The following is a 27,727-nucleotide window of genomic DNA, read 5'->3' on the forward strand; positions in this document are numbered from 1 at the left end:
AGTCTTTAATCATTGGTGAAGAATTTCAAAGCTTTTAGAGGAGTTGTGACAATTTTAGTTATGATATTATAGGAAATTCAAAAGCCTACTACAAAAAGTACAAATCCTACAATATTTATTATGACATGAATCTCAGACAAGTTAGATGTTTTGCAACCAGATGTAAAGGCAAAGTTGAAAATAAGGATGCAACCAGATGTAAAGGTAAACTTGAAAATAAGGACTACATATGAAGATACACATTTTAAACAATACTTGAATTCAGATTTCCATTTCAACAACTTATGCAAACGATACAAATTGCAAACGATACAAATTACAAATGCAATTCTAATTCTAATTCCATTGAATTTCACAGAATTCGTTGATTCAAAAATCATAATAAACAAAGAACGGAAACAAACCCTAAAACCGCCACCAAAAGCCATCAAAACAGTTCAATAACAGACGGACATAATCGTCCGGTCAATAATAGCTGACACCAAGAACCAGAACGCAAACATGAGAGGCAAAGTATTCACAATGCATAGTCATTTCATATTCAAGATTCCCAAGAACATAGGGAAGATGGCTCATTGTAAAGAATGTGCAACACCTTTTCTTGCTTCATATATGGTGTCTGAGATCTTTGTGGGCGGCCAATAACGAAACACAGACCGACCCACAATGTTATCTATAGGAAGCGGGCCCCTACAAAATAACAAACAAATATTAATATATTATAATTTCATTCTATTTAACCAAGAATTAGAAACACAAGAAGATTTTAATCATTACCATATGTGTGAGTCAAAACTGTTGTTTCTGTTGTCACCCAAAACGAACACATAGCCTTCTGGCACCACCTATGACAATAACAGTAATAGTTTGCACTTTAAAATTGGATCTTGATGCTAGTGAAGATAAATGCCTTATCAAGAACTTGTAGAGTGAAAGTATATGATAAAATGTATACAACAAATAATATCATATTCCATTGTATTACCATTGGTTTCATTTCATAATTTAATGGCTCTAATATAAATTCTTCATCTTGTACAACACCATTTATCAATAGGTTACCTCCTCGAACCTGAAATTATACAATCAAATTAATGTTTTAGGCGTAAAGATAAGTATTATAATCTTGGTTTTAAAAGGCGCGAAGCACAAAAAGCTAGAGCCAAGCTGTGAGCTACTCGAGATCAGCTCGCTAAAAGCTCAAATCGAGCCAAACTTAAACAGGCTCAAGCTGGAGCCTGATTCTAAATATAAGCTTTTTAATAAAACAAGCCTGACCTTCATTTATCAAGCTCGAGCTGGCTCGTAAGGGTAAACAAGCCTATTATTTATATAACTTTTATTTAGTATAGTAAATACATATTTATATCATGCACATTAATACGACTATTATGTTATATACAAAAACTATAATTCCAATATAAACAAAAATAATTATATTTGTACATAAATTAACTAATAAATGCTAAGCAAGCCAAGCCCAAGCTTCATTTATCGAGCTCGAGTTGGCTGTTGGCTCGTGAGTGTAAGCGAACCTACTATTTATATAAGTTTTATTCAGTATAGTAATAAATATTTATATAACACATATTAATATACACAAAATTGTGATAAAAGTAACTAAAAATTAAATATTATGTCATGTGTAAAATTATTATTGAAATAAATACAAAAAATAATTATAAAATGTAAATAAATTAATTGATAAATATTAAACAAACCGAGCTCGAGCTTGAAAAACTACACACTGCGATTGCTTTTTAAAACTAAGGCCATAATGTGTAGAGAAAGATAACTTTTGAAATCATATATCTTACCTCAACACAATCTCCGGCTTTTGCTACAATTCGTTTAATAAATACATCACCAGAACTGTAACCATATTCCTGTATCATGAAGGATTGAGTATAATAAGTCAATAACAAGATTTGACCAATATAAAACAGCCATTATTATGTATGGTCTGATAAATGAATAACTCAGAACTAAAATTTGACCAGAAGAATGGGAGGGGCCCTGAATATCACAATATCTGAAACTTCTGGCTTTCGAAAGACGTATGAAACCTAAATCAAAAAGAAACAAAAGCCAAAATCTTATTTTAAAATCAAGTCACAAGTCTCCATTTACTTTAGAAAAGCAATTCATAAAACAATTAGATGATAACACCTTCAAATACATCACATAAAACCACAAATTACTTTTTGAGGGATTGGCAAATAAACAATTACTTTATAACACCTTAAAATCAATCAAATGAAACCACAAATCAAGAAACAATTACTTAATAACACCTTCAAATCCATCAAATGAGACCATCCATTTACTTTGACGGATTACCAAGTCAAGATATAATTACTTGATTACATCATCAACAAAACACTTTTAAAGGAATAGCAAATCAAGAAATAATCAGATGATAGCACCTTTAAATAGATCAATTGAAACTAAAAATCTCACTTTACTTTGAAAGATAAGCAAATCAAGAAACATGATGCATGATAACACTTTCAAATTGATCAAACGGAACCACAAGTGACCATTTGCTTTGAGAGATTAGCAAATCAAAATTACTTCATAACACCTTCAAACCCAACAAATCAAATCACCATTTACTTTTGACATTTTAGCAAATCAAGAAACAAAATGCATGATAATACCTTTAAATCCATCAAATGCAACCATTTACATGACATATCAGCAAATCAAGACAAACCCACTTGTTCCCATATACTTCAAGTCTATTATAACACCAATCAATCACCGTAATCTAAGTATGCATATGAAGCCTGAATCATATTAACATCAAACCTATTAATCAGCAATTAAGATTATACCTTTTCAGCCATAATACGATCACCAATATCAAGAGTGGGACTCATGGAAGCCGAGGGAATGGACCTCGGCTCGGCCAACTGCGACCTAAACAATATGCTGACACTGAAAGCCGTAAAGGCAGCCTTGGCATCATCCGAACAAACATTCAGCAACTTGGAAAACCAAGTGTTCCTGACAACGACAGACGAAGTCGTCGTTGTGTTGGCATCAACAACATCACATCTGTTAACAACGGTGCCTCCTCCTCCTTTATCCACCTCACTGCTATTAATCTCATTACAGGGAAGCCACTTGGAGCCTTGCAGAAACGGAATAACCGGAGTAGGACACGGTGAATCGAATCGCCATGACTGCAATTTTGATGAAGATGTGGAGAATAGCTTCTAAGTGGTGGTGTGAAGCTAATTGGAAGCCTACAAAGTCAAGGATCCCATTGGAATTGAAGGAAGTGGTTGGATTCAGATGGTAGGCTTGAATTGGATTAAATTGAGAGCAATATATATATATATATATATATATTACAAGAAACCCTAATATGAATATGAATATGAAAATGAGGAGGAGGTTTGAGTTATCTCCGGGAAGAGACCGAGACAACTCAGGGAAGGAGACGCCAAAGATAGAAACTACTTTACGTCTCTATGTGTGGGTTACAAGTGCCTTTGTTAATAAGAGGCGGCTCACTTCTTTTTTATTTTAATAAATTATTAAATTTGTAAAGCTAAACTAAATTAAATGTTCATATGTTTTTCAGATATTCGAAAAATATACATAAAAACTTGGAATATGGTCGATAATCATTCGCAGTGACGGATCCAGAAATTTTTCTCATATGGGTCGAGAATTTTTATGGTCGGTACTAATACAACTGTCGGGTCAAATCGGGTCGGGTTGAATCGGGTCATATATATAAAAAAAGATTACCAAACAAAATATTAGATAACAAATATATTAAAGTTGTTCTCTACGAGTTTTCATTTTTTGAAATTTAACCATTACATCATCTACTTTAACATTGACAAACAAGTCTTTCTCAATATAACAAATACAACTGTCGCTTAAAATTTTCATCACCTATTCGATTACGCAAATCGGACTTCACATACTTCATCGCCGAAAAGGATCTTTCAACGGCTGCAGTTGCAACGGGTAATACGAGAGCTAACTTTAATAAACGATACACCAATGCAAAGGAATGGTGTTTCTTTGTTTGAACCATCAATTGAACAAGACTTGCTAAACCATTCAAGTTTTTAAATCGTTTATCTCCTTTCAAATTATCGATGTATGTCGCGAGTTCAACCGGGAGTCTTCTTTTATCACTTTCATCAAAATCATATGGGTACAACTCGACTAATCGTAATATTTTTGGAATTGAAAATGCCCGAAAATTATCACAATGAGTCAAACAACTCAACAAAACAAGTAAGTCGGATGTTACCTCGTTAAAACGGTCCCCAAACTCTTGGGTTTCCAAATCTAGAACCGCATTGAAGCAATCATACTCATAATAGTGGCGATTTTTCATGTTTGTTTTTTTTCTTGGCGTTGGTATGTTCATGTAGTCATCATCGATCGAAAGGACGAAGTGAGGCAGCAGAGGCGGTAAAAAAAATAAATTTTAGAAGTTAGAACTGGATTTTGGGCTAAAAATTGAGTAGGGTTTGAATTGGGTTTTGGGCTTAAAAGTTGAATTAGATATTGGACTAATGGACTTGTTAATATTAAAGTCAAATTAATAGAAAAATTGTTTATATAACGTTTATATAATTATATTTATAAAATTGTCATTGTATTTTTTGTTAGGGTTAGTCTCAAAATCTCATGAGGGTCGTCTTAAAATTATACAGGTTACGGCTTCAAAGTTCACAGGGGTCGGTGCCAAAATTTTACAGGAGTCGGTCGGGAATTTTTCGGTATATTAACACTAAAAAAATTTCTCACAGGGGACGGGGGACACCCCTCCCTTGTAAGTGGCTACGCCCCTGATCATCGCCAAGTGGCTGAGGGAAACACTTCAGTTTAAAAAGACGAGGTTTTGGTTTAACTACCTCTTTGTTGGGTAACACCAACATCTTTACCATATAAATATACTAGTTTTTATCTTTCATGTTATTGGTGGGGTTTATATTATTCGTTTTTAATATTTCTATACTTTTTGGAGTTTAATTTTGTTTATTGTAATGAAATTAATAATATACTTAGAGTTTGATGATAAAAGGGTTTCACAAATAACTAAGATGTTATAACCTGGTTTAAAAGTTATCTTGGTTTAGTGAGACCCAAGACCGGTTTTTTTTTACTATAAAATTGTTTCTTAATTATAAATAATATTTTTTTAAAAGGAAGTCATATAATAATTTTTAGTATATCCTATTTTATAGGATTTTCACAACAACAATTTGGTGTGAATAACTTTTAATTTAATGAGATGTTATAACCCGTTTAAGAAATATCTGGGTTTGGTAAGACTCATACCCGTTAATTTGGGTCAAATGCATGAGAAACCTCAATTTACAAATAATGCAATCTGGTGGCTTGAGAGAATGTAGGAAGAAACCAGTGTTTATATTTTATGTTTCTAATATATATTTATTTTTTGAATTATTATTTTTTTTATTGTATGAAAGTTAATAATATACTTAGGGTTTAACGATAAATTGTTTCACAAATAAATGAGATGTTATAACCCGGTTTAAAAGATATATGGGTTTGATGAGACCCAAAACCCATTTTTTTTACTATAAAATTGGTTTTTTAATTATAAATAATACATATCTTTTTGTAAATAAATTAGATTTTAATTTTTAGTGTATCCCTACTTTATAAGATTTTTTTATCAAATATTTGGTGAGATTAGTTTTTAATTTAATGAGATGTTATAACCCGTTTAAAAAATATATGGGTTTGATGTGACCCATACCCGTGAATTCGGGTCAAATGCATGAGAAGCATCTATTTAAAAATCAAGCAAATCTGGTGACTCCAAAAAACGGGGGAGCAACCACATCGCGACACATATGATTTTTATGGTTTCGTTTATATATATTATAAATATAGATGATTTAAATCTATATATTTATTTTTTCGCTTATTTCGGGGTTGTTTTATATTATTCGCTTCTAATATTTATATATATTTTTTGAATTTTAATTTATTTATTGTAAGGAAATTAGTAATATACTTAGGAACTGATAATGAAAGGGTTTCACAAATAAATGAGATGGTATAACCCGGTTTAAAAGCTATATAGGTTTGGTGAAACCCATGACCCGCTTATTTTTTTTACTATAAAATTGTTTCTAAATTATAAAAACATATTTTTTAATAAGATCTTATATTAATTTTTAGTATATCTCAATTTTATAGGATTTTCATATCAAATATTTGATGAGATTAATTTTTAATTTAATGAAATGTTATAACCCGTTTAAGGTATATTTGGGTTTGGTGAGACTCATACCCATGAATTCAGGTCAAATGCATGAGAAAACTTCGTTTACAAATAATGCAATATGGTGGTTTGAGAGAATGTAGGGAGTAACCAGAGAGCTTTTAAATGTTTCGTTTATATATATTATATATTTTTTCGCTTAGTTTAGTAAATTGTACATATTGTAGGTTCCCAGCCGGATCTACACGGAATATCTCGTTCTACGTAGGTGCGGAATCCCTACGTAAGACGTTACGAGCATAGAAGATGATATACCTTAACACGATCGAACACACGTTACAATAAGCAAAGACACGTTGTATATTGCAACTGGAAACACGTGATATCAATCACTGATTACACAACTCGTAAACACGTAAAACTCAACTTCGTTTTTAACTCAGCCGTAACCTAAGGCTATATAACCACGACAACTTCTCCTGGCATGTTCAGGCGAAGTTGTCACTAACTTCGCTTATCTAACAAGTTCGCCTATATCAGCGAACTTGTTTGCTAACTTCGCTTAATACAAAATACAAATCTAAACGACTCGATTACAGACACTATATACTGAACTACTGACATCATGTACCAACAGACTCCCCCTTGGCAGTAGCTTCAATCTTTATCTTCAAACACGTGTCTTGTAATCTTCAACAATCTTGTATCTTCATCTTTAAGCATGAACTCCTTCACGTACACAAACTGATACAATTCTTTGATATTTCTTCGCTTCGTCTTTCCAAGCAGGAATATAAAATATCTTCTTCTCATTCAGCACCTGCAGATCAGCTTGAGACAAGTTCACTAGATGCATCGGATCATAGACTCTCAGCAGCTCTTGTTCATCTTCGTCTTCCATTACTGCTTCAGTTGTTTCACAATCTACATACCACCACTTTAGATCCTTCATCACATCCTTGGGCATTTGTTTCATCGGCACCTCTTTTAAACACCGGATCGGCTTATACTTCATAATCATCCAAGGCTTGCCATCTGCTCTCATCCCTCTATCTTTGTCTTCAATGAGTTTTCCCTTTTGTGGTTTCAACAGCTCGAACTTCTTCTCTTTTATACTTTCCTTCCAAACAATCTTCCCAATGACTCTAGCCATGTTAACATCACTTCTGTTTATTAACCCCAATCTGGCTAAGTCTTTCACTTCACATTCTGGCAATGTATTCAATGATCTCAACAGCCTCTTGAAAACTGAACACCATCATACCTCTTAATTACAAAGAGCCTCAACTGCTCATCATATATCCAGCATATAATCCCCTTTCTCGCTTCAGCATAGCCTCTAATGTTGTAACTCTTCTTAAACATAGTAGGGACCGCCGGTTTCTTCGTTTTTACAAACCACTGAGCATAGCCTTCTTTCCATCTAGGCTGCTCTTCCCATTCAGTCTCATCATTTCCAATCTCTTGACTCATATCTGCCTTATCGACTTCCGGAATCTCATGCTCCACATTCTCTTCTACAATCTCTCCCTCTTCAATATCATTATCAATCACAATCTCTGCACCAATCTTCTCTATCTCATCAACTGGTAATATATCATCATCACCTATATACTCATCATCCATCTCCTCAACATCCACTGCAACCACATCATCACCACCAGCTGCACTTGTTGACTCCCCCTGAGTTGTGGAAGTCCCAAGAGCTTGTTCAGTTCTTGGCAACTCTCCACCTGCACCTTTCGATGCATTGGGATCATCGTCTCGATCATTTCTCTTCTTAGTCCTCAGCTCATCGCCCTTACAGCTCGTCTCCCCCTGAGATGCCAAGAACTCCTTCAAAGCATCAATGATTTTGCCATGTTCAACTAGCAGGGACGACTGTATCTGATTCTCTGCAACGAGGCGTTGAATAGCATGGGTCTGGATAAGATTCACCCTAGATTGTTCTGCCACGACCCGTTCAAGTGCTGCTATTCGTTCAGAGTCTGATAAGGTTGCATCGAAATCAAACCTCAGATGTGATATATGTTGAGTGTACCGAGGAGGGATTTCCAATGTAACCGTGACCTCAGAAGTAGGCGTAAACGTAACCGCAGGTGGTATCGTCACCGATAACCCTGCAGTGGCCACAACCGTCGACTCAATATATCGTGCCACGACCTCCGTTGGAGTAAGAGTTGGAGGTGGCAACGATACAATCTCCGGAGCCGATAGTTGGAATGTAGTGGGTGGGAGGCCAAATGAGGATGAGGTAGCCACCACGGGAACGTCCGTGGCGCTTGGCCTTGTAACTTGCAACGATGAAGGGACCATTGTCATACCGGACAGTGCTGGTGGAGTGAAACGTACCATCCTTGAGCTCTCACCAGCTCCCGAACCTGCACCTGCCCGTTCCCTTCTTGATTTCCGAATCAACTGATGTACCTCTTCCTCATAGTCTGACTCGCTGTCATCATTAGCTCTCTTCATTTTCCCATGAGTTCGTTCTTGAGTTACCAAAATCCGCCTCGCTACGGCCACATCATCTTCTGAATCAGAGTCAGCCACCGTTGTAGCTTCCCTAGTCACATTCACACTCGAAACCCTTTCAAATGGTACTTGCACATTTTCTTCAGGATCAACTCGATCCATATCAAATAAGCCTTGACCATCAAATGCAGCATCAAGGTCTACGTTCTCCTCCGGTGACACAACAGGAGCAGCAGGTATAGCTTGAGGTGCTCCAGCCTGTTGTGGTGCCGGGTCCCGAAACTCATCCCCACGAGCTGGCACATACTCCGGGTTGATCAAGTACCTAAATAGTGGAGTATGTCGAGGACGGAGCTCAGGTTTGCTCCTCGCACTAGAAGATCTGCATTGGGCGAAGATCCTCTTGTTCACACTTTCCACGTATCTGATTGGGCGGCGCTGAGGTAGCGTTGGAGCAACATGATTCAAGATCATTTGGAGGAATCTTGGATACATGATAAATCTCTCACGCGCCACCGCTCTTCTCTGTCGATCGATCTCGTAGAAGACCATCGGACTAAAGCTGTAACGCTTATTATAAGTCAGAGCAGTCATCGCCGACTGCATGGTCGCGCCCATGCCATCTGTACCAGCCTTTCTCCCTGACATGCACACGATCATGACATGCATGAGAAAGCGCCACTGGTCCAGTAAGAACCCCTTCCGTCTCTGAGTGTCCCCCAAGGGACCAGAGTATCACATTCTCAGAAACGCTCCATCACGGAATGGAGCCACAAAATCTGTCGGGTCATCCCTCGTCTCATCTCCAAACCGCAAAGCCGCCCGGATCTGTTCAGATGAGAACTGAACAATCTGATTGTTGACCGTTGCTCGCATCACCGGGGACTCGACGCGACAGTCATACTCCACGGTCTGCCAAAAATCCTCAATGTTAGGAAAGGATATCAGCAGCGTTGTGGTAATCGCGTGGAATATACGCGAGCGTAGAAGAAACGTGATGATTTCGCGGAAATCATCAACTCCTCTCGCCTCCGGGTCTAATGTTATGTACATGTTATGACCCGGGAAGAACTGTCGTTGGTTGTCACCACCATCATCACCGCCTGCGCCGCCTGCTCCAGCTACAGCAGCCATATCTGCAACAAACAGACCAAGTTAGATAAACGTCAAGGCAATCACAAGTTCGCCTGTTACCATGAGCGAAGTTGTGATTTATTCTGTATAGGCGAAGTTAGAGGTGGGGCGAAGTTGGGAATAACTTCGCCTCAACTTGAACTTCGCCGGATAACAGTTTAGTAAAAAGGTCCAGGCGAAGTTAATGATAACTTCGCCTAACCACAACATCGCCTCAAGTACAGTTACATAATTAATTATAAGGCGAAGTTAAACCTCAGGCGAAGTTACGGATAACTTCGCCTAAACTGTAACTTCGCCGAATATGAATCGGCAATAGGTTAGGTTTTCGAACGGATTGATTTAGTCAATTTGGAGATCGCGGATCTCGTAAAACACGTTTTTTAGACGATCTAGACGATTAAGTTGAGTATGACCACGTAAAAATAAGTTTAAAAACGGATGAAGAGTTTCGATAGTTCGAGGTCACGAAACGAGTCGATACCACCTCTGAATAACATCAATTACGGTGAATATTCGACACACTAACCCTACACACCTTTAATCGGAGTTGAAATCGAAAAAGATTAACACAGATGAGATCGATACGATAAGTTCGCTTAGGGTTTAGGAAATAAGTTCGCCGGTTTGAAAATAATGAACAGTTTTGACCTTAAAACTTCTTTATATAGGGTCAGAGTTGTACCGGCGAAGTTATGGATAACTTCGCCTATGGCAGGCGAAGTTATGGATAACTTCGCTGATATTAAATTTTACAAAACAAACCCCTATAATTTGAACAATTTGCAATTAAGTTTTAAAAACAACCTTTAAAGCGTTAAATGATACGATCAAGACCAAGTAACCAGGTATAAAATCAAACAACTACATAAGTAGAAAAATATTTTAACTATAAAGTACACGGGATCAAATTTCAGTCTCGATAGGGACTACCATGTTTTAGAAAAGATCCGAACAGGAATCATACTAATTAAGTGACTGTCACACAGATCCGTGTTCAACTGTATTATGACATAAAGAAACAGGTTGTAAGCAGGTAAATAACTTAGAATAGTTTTCATTGTTTCTGTGATACGGGTTAGATTCAATTAAGCTCAAAACTTAAATGGGCAACAACTTAGAGATTATAATGCCTCCTATCTATTCTCAAAGCGTATTTGGCTTTCCCCAAGTCACCCCGAGTTGACCTCGACCCGTAGTGTCTGATTAAATAGTAATTACTCTTCAATCTTTAGACTCTTCTTCCCGTTCTCTATCTTGCATCTTGATTGAGAAGTCTTAACATTATGAACTCTAGAATGTCTCAATAACTTACACATTTTTTTTATGTGTTTACACAACTTCAGAGTAGTAAATAACTGCAAGTCCCGAATCTGGATCACTGCAGTTTCTTGATACGCTATCTTCACGGGAATCAGAACACTTACGGGCCGTGTATGACTGGGTAATCGCTTTTCTGCCTATCATTCGGAAAGATATATATAGAGACATGCACAACTCTTAAGGAGTTTCCACGTAAAATCGAGTAGATTTAGTTAGTATCACTTCTATCTTTACGCACCATAAAAAGCTACCATGACATACAATGACTGTTCTAAAGTCATTTAGGCCTTATAACTTCACTAGTTAAGCACACAGAATCAGTATATATATCACTTTCCAAGGTTGGATCAATTTTCTGTTAATCATAGTAAAGGAACTTCTTACGAAGTAGTAGACTTGAAAAATAATTTCATTTCCCAAAAAATTTTTAACTTCAATCACCCCGATCAAATTGAAGTTTTCAGGTAAACGGCTATCCTGAAGATCCAATGGATCAGCTGGACCGACCACATACAAGTATGTGTCTTTCTAACTAAGTATGATCGACTAATTTTCAGCGAAAGAATAAAAACACATCATAAACCGCCCCGGTCACTTTCAGTCATCTGGTTAATGGCTATCCTTATATTCTACAAGTAGAAATGAGGACCAAACATATCCGAAGATATGTCCTTCAAACTGAGGCAACCGACATAATTCTAAGTGATAGTGACGTTTTTTTTTTTTTTTTTTTTTTTTTTTTAATAAAGACAAAAACACGGTTACTCGGGATTGATCATCCCGTTCAGCTCAACAAGGTTTTGAAAACGATTTTTGTCAAACGCTTTAGTAAACAAGTCAGCGAAATTATCTAACGTATCAACCTTTTCGAGCACAGTCAGTTTCTTCTCAGCACAATCCCGTATAAAATGATGACGAATGTCAATATGTTTAGTTTTACTGTGCTTTACGGGATTGTTAGTTACTGAGATAGCAGCAGTGTTATCAATGCAAATAGGAGTATGAGTGAAATTCAGACCAGAATCGCGCAATTGCTGTTGAATCCAAAGAACCTGGGAGCAGCAGTTGGATGCTGCCATATATTCTGCTTCACAGGTTGAAATGGCGACTGAGGTCTGCTTCTTGCATTGCCATGACACTAATCTGCTTCCAAGAAACTGACATCCACCTGTTGTTGACTTCCGATTCTGATTGCACCCTCCATAATCAGAATCTGTGTAGGCGACCAACTCCAAGTCTCCTCCTTTCGTGTACCACAACCCCAGTTTAGGTTTGCCTTTGAGATAGCGCAATATCCTCTTCGCACCCTTCAAGTGAGATTCCTTTGGGTTTGCCTGAAAGCGTGCACAAAGACAAACTGCAAACATAAAATCAGGTCTAGAAGCAGTTAAGTACATTAAAGAACCTATTATTGCCCGGTATTGGGTTGGGTCCACGTCTGCATCGTTGTCTGAATCAGCACCCAATTTATGGTTGAAGCAGACTGGAGTATCGTATGGAGTGCTGTCCTCCATCTTGAAGCGTTTGAGAACATCATGGACATATTTAGTCTGATGAATGAACATCCCATCTTTCTTCTGATCAACCTGCAGTCCTAAAAAGAAAGTTAGTTCACCCATAGCACTCATTTCAAACCTCTTTTTCATGACGGCCTCAAATTCCTGACACATGGCGACTTTTGATGCAGCAAAGATGATGTCGTCCACGTAGACTTGCACCAGAAGAAAGTCGCTTCCTTTTCTCTTAAAGAACAGTGTGCTATCAATCTTTCCCCTTTCAAACTCATTCTCAAGCAAGTAGTTGGATAGGGTTGAGTACCAGGCACGAGGTGCCTGATGTAGCCCATACAGTGCTTTACTTAGCTTGTACACGTGATCAGGAAAGTCCGGGTCAGGAAAACCCGGAGGTTGCTCAACGTACACAACCTCATCGACTTTACCGTTAAGGAACGCACTCTTCACGTCTAACTAAAATACCTTCATCTCCTTGTGTGCAGCAAATGCCAAAAACAATCGAATGGCTTCCAATCTTGCCACAGGAGCAAACACCTCATGGTAATCGATCCCCTCTTGCTGATTAAAACCTTTTACCACCAGCCTCGCCTTGTTTCTGATAATAATCCCTTTCTCATCTATCTTGCATTTGAAAACCCATTTGGTGCCAATCGCATGCACATTCTTCAGTTTTGCAACCAAATTCCATACCTCCATTTTCTTGAACTGGGCTAACTCTTCTTGCATGGCTTCGACCCACGAGCTGTCCTTGAGAGCCATTTGATAGTTCTTTGGTTTAATCTGGCTGATGAAGCAGGTGTACAAACATTCGTTAATTATGCATGTATCTTTAATGCTTGTGTAAACACAGGTGTGCTCATTCAAGCTTTGTCTTGTTTGTACACCGTCGGACAGATCACCTATCACGTTCTCCAATGGGTGATTTTTGTGAACTCTCGTAGTCGGAACCGCACTGACATCTAGATTGTCTTCCAGGTTCGAAGGTAGCTCATCAATGGGTGATTGTTGTTGAGTGTGAAACGGATTGAAGAATTCCTCTTCTGTAGAGGCAGCAGGGGTATCGACAGCATTTGACGAGGAAGGCTGACATTCATCATACTTCGGTCGTTGCACATAATTTTCTTCCTCATCATAAATTATCTTCGTAGCTATTCTTTCATCAACTTCTGCACAATCCAAGTAAGGTATGTTAAAAGATTTAAAAAGCCTATCATAGTCGAAAACCCCAGCGGGTCCCGTGCTTGGTTTTGGTGATTTGTAACTTGTGATATCAGTGTTACACACCACCTCAACCTTGCTGGTCGATGTATTAAAGACTCGTCTGTTGGGAGTCCCAACAACGTATCCGACTAAAATTCCTTCGTCGGCTACTTCACCAAATTTAGAATTTGTCTTTAATATCGAACACGGGGACCCGAATGGTTCAAGACCACTCAAGTTGGGCTTTCTCCCATGCATAAGTTCATAACATGTTTTATTCGGTCTTTTAACAGTTAAAACTCTATTAAGGATATAACAGGCTGTTGCAACAGCTTCAGCCCAGAACACCACAGGAAGTTTCGAATCAGCCAGCATGGTTCTGGCTCCTTCAATTAACGTTCTGTTCTTCCTCTCAGCCACTCCATTTTGTTGCGGAGTATACGGAGCGCTGTACTGGTGCTCTATCCCTTTCTGTAAGCAGAAGATCTCCATCTGATAGTTCTTGAACTCAGTCCCATTGTCACTCCTGATGTATTTAACTCTTTTCCCCATAATATTCTCAACTTTGGTAATCAAATTTATTACCATCTGAACCGTTTCATCTTTTGACTTCAGGAAATATACCCAAGAGTATCGAGAGAAATCATCAGTGATCACCAAGCAGTATGTTGTTCCACCTAGGCTTTTTACATTCACGGGACCGAAGAGATCCATGTGAAGTAGGTCTAGGGTACTGACTATTGAATTAACCTTCTTGGTGTGATGGGATTTCTTGTGTTGCTTTCCCTTTTTGCACGATAAGCATTGGTCTTCAAAGTTGAAATTCTTCAAGGGAACACCCAGCACCAGCCCATTCTTGACAATGTAGTTCATTTTCCGAAGATGAATATGCCCCATTCTTCTATGCCATAATTCGGATTCCGATTCAGTTGCTTTTGACAGAAGACACGATTCTTCTGTTGCCATCTCAGTCGACCTCATGTCCATAATATACGTATTCTTTTCTCTTGGAGCTTTCATAACTATCCAATCCTCTGGTATCTTGAAACCAAGATACAGCACGATCGCTTCATTCTTGGTAAAATGCACGGTGTATTATTTGTCACAAATCTGCGATACACTCAGCAGATTATGCTTCAGTTCTTCAACGAAATTTACTTTCTCTAACGTCATCTTTCCGTTAGTCACCGTCCCAATTCCAGTGATCCTTCCACCGCTCTCTCCAGCGAAACTCACTCTTCCTCCCTGAACAGGTTTCCATTCGTGTAACAAACTCTTGTTACCCGTCATGTGCCGGGAACAGCCGCTATCCACAACCCATAGATTGTTTGCAGCCCTGTTCAACTGTTCCTGCACGATTAAAGCAGAGGATTAAAATCTGGGGACCCAAGACCTATTGGTCTTGGGTCGATACATCCCGTACTTTGGCTGTCCAAAGTTAGTATCGGAATAATTTCTGTAAGTCCTAAAAGGATACCTTCTTGTAGATTGACTATGAGGCCATCCATACCTTCGTGAATTATATGAATTATTACTTATGGTTTGGTTGTTAGCAGTGAAAAACTGAGATTGATTTCTTTGATGAGTTTTCATTTTTACTATTATAGTGATTACGGTTAGTTCTGTTCTCAGTTTTCGAAGGCCTCACACCTCTGAATCTCTGCTTCAGAGGGCAATCTGCAATTAGGTGTCCTAATTGATTACATCTGAAACAACTCCTGTATTCAACTTTCTTTTCAATAGTTGTTTTAGATGTTGAGGCTGCATTACTGCCCATTTGTCTCACATATGGTGGGACATATGGGTTTAGTGGAGATTTCTTTTCAGTTGTTTTATGTTTCTCTCCACTTTTTGGTAACACTGCCTCTTCCTTTGTCTCTCTCGACTCGGATGACTTGTCCGAGTTTGATGAGACAGGACTAGGAGCAGAAATCTTAACATTCGAAACAGGCTTACTTGTTTCGCCTTTACTAACTTCTGGTTCTTTAATAGTAACCTTAACCGGAACTGTCTGACCAAAATCAACATCAACAGATTTCTGATTACTAGGATCATAAGTGTAATTATGATTGTACGGTGGTGGAACTTCATGATATCCAATTCCTCCCCTTTTAACTGGGGAACCTTGATCACTAACGAGGTGATCAAGTATAGCGGAGGAATTTCTGAATTTCTCAAGTTTCCTGTTTAGTTCCACCACTTTCACCTGGTGATCAGCTATCTGTTTATCCCTTTCAGCTATTAGTTTGGTTTTCTCTTCTAACACTTCATAGCTAAGATCAATTACTTGAATTTTTTCAGCTAGATTTGCTTTAAGACTCCTAATATCTTTCTCACTAGCTTTTATTTTTACTTTATAACTGTTTTCTCTAGCTTTAGTGAAATGATGATCTTTTTTTAATGTTTTAAATTGAGCATCCAAACTAACAAACTGATCAGTTATAGTTGTCAATTGTTCAGACAGATTTTCACATTTAGTACAAGGGAGTTTAGTACTTACCTCGGTGAGCTGGTCTGTCACTTCTGCCATGTAAGCTTCATTTTCGCCAGTCACTTTCTCACTTCCTGCAGTTACGATGTTCGCCAAATTGGCCTGTTCGAACACTTCTTCAACATGCAGATTCCAGTTGTACTCCCCGTTCTGTCTGGATATCATGGCTCTATTCTCATTACCACCCCCACTCTGTTGTGTAGACCTGTTTTGACTGCGTTCTACACGTTCATTTGTGCACTCCTTCGCAAAGTGTCCATTTTGTTGACAGTTATAACATCGCACCTTTGACTTGTCAAAACCTGGTCTTTCACCAACAAACTTCCTACCAGTCTTCTTCATAAACCGTTTAGCCCTTCTCACAATCATCGCCATCTGCCACTGCAGATCCATCTCTTCCAGATCATCAGTATCGATCTGATCATAGTCTTCGTCTAACGTTGCAGGATCAACAATCTTACCTTGAATGTAATTTTCATACGAAGCAATGAAAGATGCTTAGAGAGCAAACTGTTGTTCAGCAGATTTAACACTTATGGGCATCTTTGAGTAGTTGTTGTTAGGAACACTTGATGAAAAACTACTCTTGGTTGCTTGAGGTTTAGGAGCATTTGATCCACCAGCTACAAAACACACATCACCATTCATGTTGAGAGATACATGACCTTCATGTGTTGAGTTAGCGCCCGAGTCTCCTTTTGAGTAGTAAGCAGACGATTCAGACTTCGAACTTGAACTTGAGTTAACTTTTGCACCATACATTCTTGGATCCTGAACCTGATCAGTTGGTGTCTCTTTTCGAACCATGTTAAGTTCAAAAGTTCTTAGTTTGTTGACTGCTGTTTCTAAGTCATAGTCGGCAAACTCTTTGTCTTCTCTCATCAAGACAGTGTACATCTCCCATTTCGGTGGGAGAGCATCAAGAAGCTTTTCAACTATCTCATCTTCTTTGTAAGTAATGGAATAGTTGCTGAGTTCGGTCATCAGATGATAATATCTCGTGATGATATCATCAAGTGATTCATTCTTCAAGTACTTGAATACCGAGAATTGGGTTTTAAGTAGTTTAATCTTTGATGCACGAATCCCTACATTACCCTCAAAACAGTTTTCAAGCGCTTCCCAAAGTTCTCTAGCAGTTTTATACTTCCTGAAGGTGTGAAGAATCTCTTGTGGAAGAGCCATTGTTATCGCCGCATGAGCTTTGCTTTCAGCCTCATACATTTTCTTTTCTTCTTCTTCCATCTCTTTGTACTTCTTAATCTGATCACGACCCTCATACTCAGCAGTTGGTGGAATGTATCCATCTTGAATGCACACCCACATTTTAGCATCTTGGTACTTGACATATTGTTCAAACCGATCCTTCCACGCCACAAAATCGGTTCCCTTAAGCATCTTCGGTGCCTTAGTAGCTGAACCCGCTTCCACTTCCATCTTCACCAGTTCCGTAATATTTATTGAAGACATCTTTCACGAAACACAAAAAAACCCGAAAAATAAAAATTTTATTTTTAACAGTACTGTAGGCGAAGTTTTGGATAACTTCGCTTAAGTCTGAACTTCGCTGATTTTTAACTTCGCTCCCCTTTTTAAATTCGCCTGAAAAGGCGAAGTTGAGAATAACTTCGCTTAAGTTAAGCGACTTTGTGAGCTAGGCGAAGTTGTGGGTAACTTCGCTTAGGCGAACTTGTGAGGTAGGCGAAGTTGTGGATAACTTCGCTTAACCTTATATCTTCGCCGAAACCCTACGAACAGTGACGGCAACTTCGCCTGATGAACACGATGGTTTTGCAGGTTAGATTTCTGGATTTTGTGAGGTTTGTGAAGGTGTTATGGGTTGTTTATGATGGTGGGAGGTGAGTAGGACACAAAAACTCGGTAAACTCGTCCCGCGAATAGTCGAACGGAACGATTTCTACACCCGCGTGATAATCCCGAACCACACAATCACGAGCAATAGCTCTGATACCAATTGTAGGTTCCCAGCCGGATCTACACGGAATATCTCGTTCTACGTAGGTGCGGAATCCCTACGTAAGACGTTACGAGCGTAGAAGATGATATACCTTAACACGATCGAACACACGTTACAATAAGCAAAGACACGTTGTATATTGCAACTGGAAACACGTGATATCAATCACTGATTACACAACTCGTAAACACGTAAAACTCAACTTCGTTTTTAACTCAGCCGTAACCTAAGGCTATATAACCACGACAACTTCGCCTGGCATGTTCAGGCGAAGTTGTCACTAACTTCGCTTATCTAACAAGTTCGCCTATATCAGCGAACTTGTTAGCTAACTTCGCTTAATACAAAATACAAATCTAAACGACTCGATTACTGACACTATATACTGAACTACTGACATCATGTACCAACACATATATGTGTTAACTTGTAAGGATAGTATATATCAATCATTTTCAAATATAATAAAGTTTATAATATTTAGTTTCATGGTTTTTTTTATCAAGAATTGTTTTGGGTTTTTGTGAAACTTAAATTTGATTGTTACGGATAAAAAGTTGATAAATAGATCATTTGGTACAAATTAACTACATTTTGCTCAAATTTGTTACAAGTAAAAAAGTGATTTAAATTTATCTATTTATTTTTTTGGTTAATTTAGTAAACTATACATATATGTGTTAAATTGTAAAGATATTATATGCAAATCATTTTCAAAAATAATAAAGTTTATCATATTTAGTTTCTTCGGTTTTTTTTATCAATGATTGCTTTGGGTTTTTTGTGAAACTTAAATTTGATTATTACTGGTTAAAGTTAGTAAATAGATCGTTTGGTACAAATTAACTACAAGCTTAAATTTGTTACGGGTAAAAAAGGGGTAATTTGAATGTTTTTAAACAATTAAGAATGCAAATAGATTTATCGTCAAACGTGTTACTGGTTCAAAGTTTTGACTTGAAAATGTAAAACAAATTAAAGTGAGAATTTTAAATGTGATTGGGTTTCGAAATTATTTTTAAAAACATTTTGGGAAAGAGTCAAAAAAAATTCGGGATTTTGCACATTAAGTATTTTTCCCATCACTATTAAAATTTAAGAAAAAATGTCAAATACTTCCGACATGCCATCTCCAGACCTGTCAATGCTTTTAACTTATATCAAATTAGAAACAATTGTGTCAGCATTGACTTTTTCTTGAATAGTGATCAGAATGTTATATGTGAAGCATGTCGTCAAAATTATGCTCACGTGAAGCAAAACATTCACAAAATTGAACGGGTTAACCTATTTTATTTTTTTGTCAATTGGGAAAGTCTAGAAGCCTCTCAAACTTATCAAACCCTTTTTCATGGTGTATCTCAAAAATATTATTATATGAGAAGAATTCTTCGAAATTTGTTCATAACCAAATTTCTTTAAATTATAAATACATGATACTGAGAATAAATTGTCAATAGAAAGAATGGTTTTAGGTATGTTTTTGCACGTGCATTATTTCTTTTTTTAAGTTTATTTTTTTTGAAAAAATCATCTTGTGATATAAATAAAATTAGTTTATGCATAATGATACAAGCATAAATGTAATACTTTTTTTTCATATACGTTATGTAATGATTTATTTGTAACTTAATTATTTAACTAGTGAAAGCTACCTACTCGTCTAGTCTCTCATCCTCACCTCTGAAACTAAATGTTGTGTGCATAAACTTAATGTTGTGGGCAGAAATCGAACATGGGTCGCATGAAACAACAAGTCTTTTCTTTACTACTCCACCACAAGCTCATTGACATTCATAAATCAAATTATTAAATCTAAATCACTTTTAAATAACCCCTCTAAAATATAAATAAGAAAAACAAATAACCATGGTTAACCATTTAACCCATTTATTAAACATAGACGTTTTTGGATTGACCTGTATAATAACATGTTGGATTAACCAACTAAAAATTAAATGTTTTCATTGGGTGATATCAGGAATTACCGTCTAATTTGAAGTACATTCTATATGTTAATTTTTGTTCAAAAAAAAGACTTTTGTTTGTACATGAATATAAGAGGGGTGGTTATTGAAAATGAAAACTACATTCTAGAAGAATCAAAACAAATTAACAAATAAAACACATTTATTTGTTAGTTATACTAAAGCATTTAACCACAAACTATTAATATGTAAAACATCTAGTAAATACGTTAATTTAATATAAAATTAATATGTATACTACTAAACATAAGATACTATAACATTTATGATACGTTTTGAACGACATCAACATGACAACATGTATGACGAACAAATTATGATAAACATAGATTTTATAAAATCTGTTAAGATTATAAACATAATAATTAACAAAAGATATTAAACTGAACAAACATAAAGTGTCAATTGTAGCAGAACTTAAACAACCAAAACATAATATTCTTGAAGCAAAACATGGATACCACAAAAGCTTGTTTAAGACCTATTCAAATACTTGTGACAGGATCAGAGAATGAGTGGGACGGTTGTACTCGAGTACACATTTCTTCCCCAAATCGAGTGAATTAAGACGAACAAATTTTGGCCAGTCATGAACTCTAAACTTGTAATTACCATGATTGTATTCAATGTGGATTCTAGTCATCACATCTTCACCATTTGAGTTTATCAACACCAACCTAGTCTCTTTATCTAATCCATTGTCACGTGCAAATTGAACAGGTAAACGCTGTAAAATATATAAACAAAAATATTTAGTGTTTATAATAATACATACTTGAATACAAAAAACGTATGTATACCATAACCAATTTATGACATGGAAAAAAACTTACCAAACGATCCCTAATAACAACTTCAAGAAAATTATCACTGACATCCTTATCTTTAATCCAAACACGCTCACCTTCTATATCAACCACACCAAAGCTATCATCATCTAATTATAAAAACATAGAACAAAAGTTAACAAATAATTATATTTTGATACACAAATTATGTGAATATTGGGAAATTAACCTGAAACAACAACTATATCAACATTGTCCGACCCACCAACAATATTATTTTGTTGAACAAACTGTGTCCGTTCAATGGCCATTCACCAACAAATGCGTATCCAGGAATACTGCTTTTGAAACTTTTAAACACAAGAGTCCATCTATTTCCATCAGCTACAGAAACATCCTAGTTGGCAGATGACCTTCCACGATTCAGATATGAAAGATAACGTACAAGCTGATCGTCTCTTAATTACTGACATACAAATTTATAAAACCTTGTTAAAAATACTATAAAAGACAAATTTTAAGAAATAATCAAATAAATATATAAAAATTTAAAACTTATATATAAGTAAGAATAATAATACGCTTTAACATACCAACTTATTCATTGTTAGATAAGAGACATAGAAATCAAAAACCTTATGCTTCCAATCCGGATGTCCAGGAACATATAACAATCTCCACTCGTGTGGCTGAGTGGGAAAGAAAACTAAAACATCACCAAATCCGAAACCGTTGTCTTTTACAAATGGGAACCATCAATTGCCAAATACATACTTATCAAAGCTTAGATCAATATCAACACTCCACTCTTGATTTAGATGTGTAATGCTACCGGTCTCATGGACAGACTCACGTGGAGAAAGAAGCTTAAAATAATCTTTGGGAATTTTCTATAAAATACAACAGAAACTCTATTAGCATAGATTAACCTAACAATTTGAAGTACATGATAATTACGACAACTTTTAACTTGTAGATACTGACCATGTGTTCAACGAATGGTTGATTAAACACGGCTAATGCAAGATAATTCATCTGATTAGGCAATATTATTGGTAATTAGCTTTACAGTAATAAAAACAAATGTATGAAATTCAAGTAAATGATGAACAATGTGTGCTAATCAAGAAAAAGCTAATAATATAGATTGTTTGGGAACAAATTCAAACACTAATTAGGGTTGAAGTAACCAACTTACCTTCAAAACAAGGAAGAAAATCGAGAATGTTTTTTGATATTGATCGGATTGTTGAAATAGAGTAAAATGAATTTAAAATTGGTTATAAATAATACCTAAAGTCGGTTTGACCCAGGTCATCAGTTGGTAAACGGGTTTCTTGAAAATATAAATATCACATTTTAATTTTGGAATATGATATTACAACCTAGATAGCATATCTATGATATTTATATTCATCTTAAACTTTAATATTCGTAGAATATAATTACATTTTTTATAGTCAATATTGAATTATGTAATCCCAAATTTAAAGAATTAAATTTTTAAAAACATAACATAATAAAATTAAACTAAAATTTATGAGTTGCAATAAACAAAAGAACCAAAATAAGGTTAAGGATAATATAAAGAAATTAAAAACCACCATCATAAATAAGAAATGTATGTAAATAAAATAAAAACCCAACAATAAAGTATTCAAAAACACCACCAAAATGAAGTCTTAAAATATAAATAACACCGAACACACTCAGGTGTATTTATTATTAATTATTAAAATGTAAATAAAATAAAACCAAGCAATCAAGTCTTCAAGTCACTTCTCGACCTCGGAGTAAGAAATTTAACACCATCCTTGCTTGATCCAACAACGCTAACCAACTAAGAATCATCTTGAACATAGCTTATCTTCGACTTAATAGAAGAAAATCCCGATGGTTGATCACCCTCAAAAACATCCACAAGCTTACGCTTCAGTTTGTCATCCGAATCACTACTTGACAACTTGATCTCATTCACTTCATCATCAACCAAACGATAAGACACTGGAGTCTTGTTATCCCCATTCTCAGAAATCTGTCAAAAAGAAGGTGTAAACAATATAAAAACAAACAATAAAAACAAAATAATGTAAAGTATATAGAAGTGGAAAAAACCTTTAAAGAAGCAGAGCTTGTAGATTGAAGATCAGCTAAAGAATTTCCAAAAGTTAGAGATCCGGAATCAGAAGGCTACAAAGTAATACAAAAAATTAAAACATAAGGCAATAATGTAGTTGATAAAAGTTAAAGGAAGATTAATTTACCACTATAAACTCAGGCATTAGTCTTTTCTCAATAGCAGAAATTATTTGTTGATCATCTGTTAGCTTTGATTTACCGTATACCTTAACATTATTCCTAAAATTGAAATCTGCAATCTCAACTTTAAAAGAAACTTCTTTTCTAACAAACAGTTCAACTCACTGGGAAATCCACTATGCCCAACATCATCCTGGAAATTCATAATAAAAACACGTGTAACATAAACAGTGTTTTATATAAATAAAAAAATAAGCATTTGAATATGAATACATAATAACATAACCTCATCTTTAGTAGCAAGCAATTCAAATGCTGTTTTGTTGATAAAAAGTTTGGCATCATGAACAAAAGGGGTCAACGAAACAACATCACTGCCATCTTGAACTCTTAGCTTAATCTTAAACCTAAAATAATTTCATTAATCAACAACATAGCAACATTTATTATTAAAACATATTTACTTATACAATATACAATATACCTAGGAGTAGGTGTAACACCCAAAGTGTTACATCTCTGATTCTTGCATTCATAAACATCTTTGCCTTCCACCACAGTCACGATCACCTTACGACTACAACTATCGCAACCGACATAGTACCATTCTGAATCCGGACAAACCGCCTTTATGGTCCCGAGTACTATAATACTCTTTGGCTGAAATAAATCAATTAAAAAATATAACATAACCTTATGTTAAATGTTATAAATTATAATTAGATGTTATTATTAAAAGTACCTACAATATAGTGCAAATTTCACAAATGTTGAAAAATGATGTAGCCATCAGAAACTCTTCATCAAGAGTAGACATCAATTTTACATGTATCGGCCTACGAAAAGCACCATCAACATTGAAGTCCAAAAATTCAAACAAACTGCAAAACAAATTTATAAGGATTTAGAAATGCGAAGAAAAAAATTATTGAATAAACAAATCAAGAGATATATTAATATATTACCGTGTCTTATAATATTAAATCTCATAAATACTATCATTGATGAACACACGAGTAACATCAGAACCATAGGAATTAGACACATACGGTTTCTCTAAAAATTTAAACACAAGATAGTCATTATGATATTAAAATAAGAAAGTCTTAAAAAAAATAAATTACATATTAAAAATAAAAAGCAAACCTTTATGGTATTTAACTCTACCAAATTGCATGAGAATAATCATATATGATTCATCAAAATGGTCAACAACATACTTAGAGAACTGTGATATGTAATCCCCTCAAAGGGTAACGTAAACACTGTCACCGCTGTAAAAATCACAAATATTAGAACAAAAATTTTATAGTGTTCCAATATTAAGAAATATTCATACAAACTGACATATAAATTAATGAAAAACATGTACCTGATATCAGAAACCTTCATAGTTAATCTTGCATTTCTTTTTACATCTCTCATATTAGAATTGTTATCTTTAAAAACATGAACAACATGTCAAATTATATCTGGAAGACATCGGATTAAAGAATTAGAAATACAAAATATGTTGATAAATAAAAAAGTAAACTATTTAAATAATACCTATAGTAGCTTTCAACGGGATCTCTTTATCAATAACTGATTTGAATGAGTAAAACTTAAAACTGAATTTAGGACCATCAAACTGGCTACAAGGATTAACATGGGTATTGGAGATTAAAACTTACTTATTAGGGCAGTGGATAACCTTGTGATTAGACGCATTAGATCCAAGGCTAGGGCTGACTATAGTTAATGTAGCATTCTCGTTTAAATAACGTTTAAAACGGAATATATCTTGTTTAAAAACTGTAGACTGCATTCGGTTACCCTGGATTTAAAAAAAAAACAACAAATTATGAACCATAAGAAAAGGGACAAAAAATCATAAACATAAATGGTAAAACTAAAGATTACCGATTCATCTATAAAAACCATCTCAATCAAGAAATCATCGTTAGGTTTATTGTTATCCTTGACACTCCAAACCTTCAACACTTTTACCTTAATTGTAGATGGAGTAGATCTAAGAACTATTGGAATCGATCTGCCCAAGACACATATTAGAGTTGATGTGGCTAATACGTATCATACCCAATAACAAGCTAGACAAACGCCATGATAATTATTATTAGATATGATCTAAGTAATGATTATCAACACTTATAATATTTGGAAATTGGGTTTTCTAAATATTTGCATTTGTGTGTTAAATAAATTATATGGATAATTTATATTTTGAGAGATGTTATTTAAATTGGTTAAATGACATATTGCATGTTACTTATGTTATGTTTATGACATATACATTGTAAGTAAATAAATTGTAAGTAATAAAAGGGGATTTGAATTTTGGGTGGAAAAAACCTTTTCCCTCTTCTCTCTCCTCCTTTTGTTTCTTTCAAGACATGCAAGAGAATTATTGGAGGATAATAATTCTTGGGTGAATTATCTCTACACTCTTTCTCACACACACATATCTCTTCTCTCATTCTCTCCATTGGAACCGAGAACAAGAAGAGAAAGAACAAAATTGGTTTTGTTCTTGCATCAAGTGTAAGGACCCTAGAAACCAAGGTTTTGTTGGAGCTCGTTGGGTATACAAGCTTGAGGTTTCCTCCTTTGGAATCTAGCCGTTCATATCATTCATCCCCTTTGGTTTTCTGGACTTGAAGGTAGCATGCCAAACACCCCATGGTTGTTTTGATAGTATGTATTTCGTATATGGATCCGGGCATTGGGTTTTATATAAAACGGGTTTTATATGTATTGGTAAACAAGATTTAAAACTAATTATTTCAGCTGTGTTTTTCTATATAATGGGTTATATGGACTTTGATAATCTTGTTAAAACCCAACAATGACATCAAGAGCCGCTTATACGGATACATGCTTCATAGATCTAAAAATTTTCGGGTTTTATGGTGTTGTTCACCATATAGCCGAAAGTTTTTGCCTTTTGGTTACCCCTTGGTTCCTCAAGATTATACTATACATGCATGTGATAATCTTGAAAAATTAAGTCATATGGATGATTAATTATTTTGTCTGGAAAAAAACCCGAAACCTTCGGTTTTGTTTCCCTTGGCCGAAAGTTTTATGGGTAGGAGGAGAACATTTTGGTCTTCTAAGACCTTGCATATTTGGATGTCCATTTGGATGATCATAACCTAGCTATGACCTTTGGATGTGTGTTTGTGTTGTGATTTATTCAATATTCAATTTGGTTGTAATATTATTTTATTTGGGTTTTGTAATCTATTTATTCATTCATATTGGTTTGTAATAATAAGTAGATTAGTTGTGTTTCTTTTACTAGAGAAAAATGTATTAGGATATATTTTTTGTAAAAGAAGAAGCAACAAACTTACGTTTTGGTTTTGGGCCTTAATGGACTTCATAGTCCAAGATGAGATTCTAGCTCAAAGACCAAAGCCCAAAATTGGAGGCCCATGGAAGCAAGGAGATGAAGTTGGAGCCCAATTGGAAGCCCAAATAAAGTGGAAGACTCACAACACAAGGTACGTGGACACTTGAAGCATATGGATGCGGGATCAAGTGGGAGTTCACCGACACATGCCTTGTGTCATTCTCGTCCTTTAGAAGAGACCTTTTGGCACAGTTGTTTCGGTCAAAAAGTGTTCTCATCTTAGGTGGCTATGGTTATGAACTTGTGGTTGTTTATTTATGCTTGCATGGTTGATTTATATATTTTGTTTTATCTTATTTGGATAAGGATAATTAACAAACTTAATATCAACAACTTGCATAAAATTGGTTCATTAGAAATCATTAGGTAATAAAATTGGTTTTATTAAAGGTTAATGATTTCACAATAAAATGGGTTTTATCAAAAGGAACTTGAAAATTGGTTTTCAAAGGTACCATACATTTGAATGCATGCAAATGGAAGGTACATTATATAGTTTTCCAATCTAGAATTTTGAAAACTAAAATCCCTTTTAAAACAAGTTGAACACCATCCTTTTATACGACACTTAAGTCACTTGTAGACGGGGTAAGGGTCACCTAACCACATTTAAGAAAACTTGTGATCTTAAGGTGGTTTTACAATACTTGTGGGATGAGGGTCACCTAACCACTTGTATGTGTAAACTCACACGTGTGTGTAAGTAGGACGACTTGATTTGAAACCATGTGAATAGGGTCACCGACACATGGCGTTCAAAGGTGTTGATGGGATTAAACATGCCAACTAAACATATGATGTTTAACTGATCCCATAAAACCAGAAGTTGCAAAGGGTTGAAATTGTCAAACGTTGACTACCTTGTTAATTTGAATAGTAGGATAAAGGTCACCTAACTACTATTTGAATGAAACATTGCATTCTATATTTTAA

The 27,727-nt window shown here is 35.6% G+C and overlaps 1 protein-coding gene across 1 annotated transcript; it reads right to left on the reverse strand.

Moving 5' to 3' along the window:
- Positions 1 to 242: 242 nt before the first annotated feature.
- Positions 243 to 21,431, reverse strand: LOC143562530 (thylakoidal processing peptidase 1, chloroplastic-like). Its single transcript, XM_077050306.1, has 9 exons — positions 21,350 to 21,431; positions 21,166 to 21,269; positions 20,826 to 21,059; positions 2,838 to 3,188; positions 1,998 to 2,066; positions 1,818 to 1,886; positions 986 to 1,072; positions 778 to 845; positions 243 to 690 (listed from the first exon to the last, which is right to left on the reverse strand). The coding sequence occupies exons 1-9, from the start codon at positions 21,429 to 21,431 to the stop codon at positions 573 to 575; spliced, it is 1,182 nt and encodes a 393-aa protein (XP_076906421.1). The 3' UTR covers positions 243 to 572.
- Positions 21,432 to 27,727: the final 6,296 nt, after the last annotated feature.

The sequence above is a fragment of the Bidens hawaiensis genome, unplaced genomic scaffold, assembly GCF_021521415.1.
Source record: "Bidens hawaiensis isolate Kalapana, Puna unplaced genomic scaffold, B.hawaiensis_p1.1 tig00021031_1, whole genome shotgun sequence".
Lineage (NCBI taxonomy): Eukaryota > Viridiplantae > Streptophyta > Magnoliopsida > Asterales > Asteraceae > Bidens > Bidens hawaiensis.